General features: G+C 38.4%; 1 protein-coding gene across 1 annotated transcript; it reads right to left on the reverse strand.

Annotated features, from left to right (window-relative positions):
- Window positions 1-869: 869 nt before the first annotated feature.
- On the reverse strand, window positions 870-4107 carry CXHXorf66 (chromosome X CXorf66 homolog). The gene is made up of 2 exons (XM_058658891.1): window positions 3954-4107; window positions 870-1822 (listed from the first exon to the last, which is right to left on the reverse strand). The coding sequence occupies exons 1-2, from the start codon at window positions 4088-4090 to the stop codon at window positions 949-951; spliced, it is 1011 nt and encodes a 336-aa protein (XP_058514874.1). The 5' UTR covers window positions 4091-4107; the 3' UTR covers window positions 870-948.
- Window positions 4108-4550: the final 443 nt, after the last annotated feature.

Raw genomic sequence — 4550 nt, forward strand, 5'->3', positions numbered from 1 at the left:
AAGAAGCTTTGATGAGGATTACGAAGATGAGGACACTGAGAATAACAATCATGGGGTTCCAGATGTGTGGGTACTATAGGCTGAACCCTCACTTTAGGTATAGTAACTGTGGGCAATGGTGTTAGAAGTTGTGATCAATAATTCCCTCAATTCAGCCAGAGGGAATCAGACAAGGAGAACCTTAGTGTTTTCAGGCTGCTCTAACAGAATACTATTTCCTGGGTGACTTCTGAGCAACAGAAATTTATTTCTCACTGTTGTTAAGTCTAAGATGAAACCAACCATAGATGCTATGTTTCAAAAGGGATGGCTCTATGATAACAAATGAAATTTTTGTTTGGTTTTCTGTGCCTTCACATTATGGAAGGGAAGATCTGTGATCTCTTCAGCTCCTGATAGAGTCTCTAATCCCATACAAGAGGGCTCCTCCCAAGTGCCCAGCTTCCTAATGCAATCACATAGGATTTCAGGTTTTGATACACAAATTTTAGGGGAACACAAATATTCAGTCTATGGCATACAGATATTTCCAAGTACTGGCCACTATAGAAAAACCAGTCTGAAACTGTGATGACTGCACATAAGCATTAAAACTAAGCTTAATTAGACTGAAACTTTAATTGAAAACTAATCCAAGGAAAATTGTGTTTCAGGTTAGCCATTTTTCAATTCCTTGCTAGATTTCTGAGCATGTGAATGCTTCTGTTTTCCATCCAAGTGAGCAGATCTAGTTAAGCTATTTCAAAATCATCTATAGCTGTTAAATTCAATGACAATCATGATAATAATTTAATGTATGCACCTAATTTTTATTTTTAAAAATTCCCTCCATGATGGGCAAGAGTGATCTTGATAGTAGATTTCCCCTCTATCAGCATTTTAAACAATTATGTAAATAAAATAGTTGATATATTTTTTTCTCTATAGATGGATTTTTTTCTTGAGCTCTCAATTATTTTGGGTATCATCAAAGATGGCCTCATTGTACCTGACATCACAAATAATGGTTACCTCCCTGTCACTGTCATTACTGTCATTTGTCATCACATCACTGTCACTGTCATCATGTACGTTGTACCAGGAATAAGCTTTTTGAAATGATCTGGAAAAAGGCTTTGCTTTACTTGAAGCAGTGTGTTTTTCCTTTGCTTCATAAATATCATTGATTGAAGGCTCAGAGGTTTTGCAAACAAGGCATCTTTCATTGTAACATTGACAAGTCTTGGCTAATTGAGATCGAGATAACCTGGCTGCCTTGCGTGCACTCAGTGACCTTTTTGCTTTAGCATGTCTGGATGATCTGGGCAATTTCTGCACAGGTGACTTGAGTGGCAAGATTTGATTTTGTGGGTGATATGGACAAGGTGCTTTGGCTGACCTGGCTGGATATTGCAGATAAGCTGGTGAGAACTGCCTGACCTGTTTGGCAGGGTAGGATGTTCTGGCTTGCTTGCCTTGCTTGTGGGTATGTGCTAACTTACATGCCTTTTCTAGATTATGCATCCTATATGGTTTTTCCAGTTGAGATGACCTGAGAGATTTTGAAGGTGTTGATGGCCCCTGTGCCTTTTTTGGACTTGATGACTTGGCTAAAAGCTCAGCACTAGATGCCACAGATGACTTCCTTGGACTCGAGTGCCTGGTTGACCTTTCTGCACTAGATGGTATGGATGACTTTTCTGGACTTAAAGGACCAGATAACTTGTGAATAGCAGGTAGCATGCATTGATTTTCTGGACTGAATGAACTGGGTTGTCCAAATTCACTGAAAGGTATTTTGGATGACAGGGATGACTTGGTTGCTGTACCTTCTTTCTTGTCCCTGAAAGTGGAAAATTTGGAGTATAACTATTTTTTTCGAAGATTTATTCTGTTTTATTTAATTGAGTTACACAGAGAGGGGAGGACACACACACACACACACACAGAGATCATCTATCCTCTGGTTTACTCCCCAAATGGCCACAATGACCATAGCTGGGCCAATCTGAACTTGGGAATCCGGAGCCTCTTCTGGGTCTCCTAAGTGGATACAGGGGCCCAAGACCTCAACTATCCTTCACTGCTTTCCCAGGCATACCAGAAGGAAGCTGGATCAGGACTCAAACCGGCAGCCCCTGGGATGCCCATGCCACAGTCAGAGTATTAGCTTGCTATGCCACTGTGCCAGCGCTGAAGCATAACAGTTTAAAACAGAAGAGTCCAACTACTATCAACAGAAAAATAAGAAAGCTGTGTCAGTTTAGATCTTTTATTTATTTGTTTTGACTGTAGTAAGAAAACTGAATACATAATTGAAGTGTGATGAAAGTGACTTAGGTTGCAAATATAAACTAATTTTTTAGAATATTTTATAGTTTTAAATACATCAGATAACCATATAATCTAAATATGCTATTACAAAATTGTTTTATATTTTAGAGAATTTCACTTATTCCAGAAATTAATTTTTCTATAAAGAAAGCCACAAACTGATAACATGCCAGATGAAAAATATTTAAGCAAAATAGTTGTGTTCTCATTATAATTGCAATATCATGTGTGAATATGTTCATAATATTCTAAAGAAATAGAACAATGGAACCACATTTTAGAACTAGTCCTAAGATTAGGAAATTTTCACTAAAAATTCACGTTGATCAGTCATTTTGTTCTTCCTATGAAGATACTTCAAAAAGCTTGTGGGAAAATTTAAAAATAAGTTAATTTTAGTGTGAACTACTTAAAATCCATGCCTGCTTTTTCTATAGTATATATTCTTAATGAAGTTTTTGAAAACCCAACATATACAGGGAATTTAGAAAATATTGTACCAAAACAAACTAATGAATGTCTTTTAAAAGATAATCAGGGGCCTGACGACGTGGCCTAGCGGCTAAAGTGCTCGCCTTGAACGCGCCGGGATCCCATATGGGCGCCGGTTCTAATCCCGGCAGCTCCACTTCCCATCCAGCTCCCTGCTTGTGGCCTGGGAAAGTAGTCAAGGATGGCCCAAAGCTTTGGGACCCTGCACCCGTGTGGGAGACCCAGAAGAGGTTCCTGGCTCCTGGCTTTGGATCCGCGCAGCACCGGCCGTTGCGGCTCACTTGGGGGGGTGAATCATTAGACAGAAGATCTTCCTCTCTATTTCTCCTCCTCTTTGTATATCTGACTTTGTAATAAAAATAAATAAATCTAGGTCCGGCGGCGTGGCCTAGCAGCTAAAGTCCTCACTTTGACTGCACCGGGATCCCAAATGGGCGCTGGTTCTAATCCCGGCAGCTCCACTTCCCATCCAGCTCCCTGCATGTGGCCTGGGAAAGCAGTGGAGGATGGCCACGGAAAATCTTCCTCTCTGTATCTCCTCTCTGTATATCTGACTTTGTAATAAAAATAAATAAATCTTTAAAAAATAAATAACTAAATAAATCTTTGGGAAAAAAGATAATCAGTACTAAAATTTAATAAGCTATTTTCTTTTAATTCTTTATTACATGAACTTATGCATGTACCCTCATCCATAGCAGGATTGATATTATGAAGTAACAACAGCAACTAATTCCCCTTTCTATTAAATCTTAATAGAAAAAAATTTCATTTTCTTTGGAAAACAGAGGGCACTACCCCATGTTTCTCACCCTCTTCATTTTCTCACTCTTATTTCGATATTCACATCTTCTTTTCCTAGACTTAATTTCTAATGAATTATTAGCCTGGTATTCTGCTGAACTCTAAATAGGAGATAGCTTGGGCTAAAATTGATGATGTACTTGAGAATACTTAAAAGCTAACATAATTTAAGTAAAAATATCCGCCCACAAGAAGTTGTCAACTTTGTAAAGTCTAAAGTTAACTTTAAGCAAGCTGAGCAATGAAAATTTTACTCCATCTCTCTCTCTACACACACACACACACACACACACACACACATACACACACACCTTATATCCTTAATCTAAAGGTGTAAAACTTACATTTCGGTTGTGGTAAATTCATTGTTCTTACAGCTATAATGGAGAAAACAAAGGCAAAAACAAACAAAAGCTATGACAAAAATACCAATTATGATTATAATCGGATGTCTTTTAAAATTTTCCATTCTTGCCTCCATTGATTCACCAGGATGTGCTGCAGTAAAGAGATTATATTATTAGAGAGTGTGTTTGATAACCAAGTTTTCTTCTTCTCTGATAGTAGGTTTCCATTAAAGGTCATAGTAAAATCAATTTTTCACTTATTTTTTTAAGTCTGATAGAGTGTGCCCATTTTCTTCTCTGTATCAAGTCCCCAATGACAGTCTGCAAGTGAAGCCTGGGGGTCTCTGGCTACGATGTGCCATGGCTTGCTGACCACACTCTCTGGGTTTCTGAATGCATCATGTTTGGGTGAGTGTACTTGGCTATTGATGCACATGATGGGAAGCGTGGTGGGACAAGAACAAATTGTCATAAAAACTTACTGTTCTTCTTAAAGATTTATTTATTTTTATTAGAAATGTGATTTACAGAGAGAAAGAGAGACAGAGAGACCTTCCATGCACTGGTTCACTCCCCAGGTGGACACAGTGGCAG

Source organism: Ochotona princeps, chromosome X (assembly GCF_030435755.1).
Source record: "Ochotona princeps isolate mOchPri1 chromosome X, mOchPri1.hap1, whole genome shotgun sequence".
Lineage (NCBI taxonomy): Eukaryota > Metazoa > Chordata > Mammalia > Lagomorpha > Ochotonidae > Ochotona > Ochotona princeps.

What these genes read in the sequence shown, in the direction of transcription:
- CXHXorf66 (XM_058658891.1), bottom strand. Translation starts at nt 4,090, where the DNA reads ATGGAGGCAAGAATGGAAAATTTTAAAAGACATCCGATTATAATCATA. An exon ending in GAATTTACCACAACCGAAAT is followed by an intron (nt 1,823 to 3,953) that starts GTAAGTTTTACA and finishes TTCCACTTTCAG; the next exon opens with GGACAAGAAAGAAGGTACAG.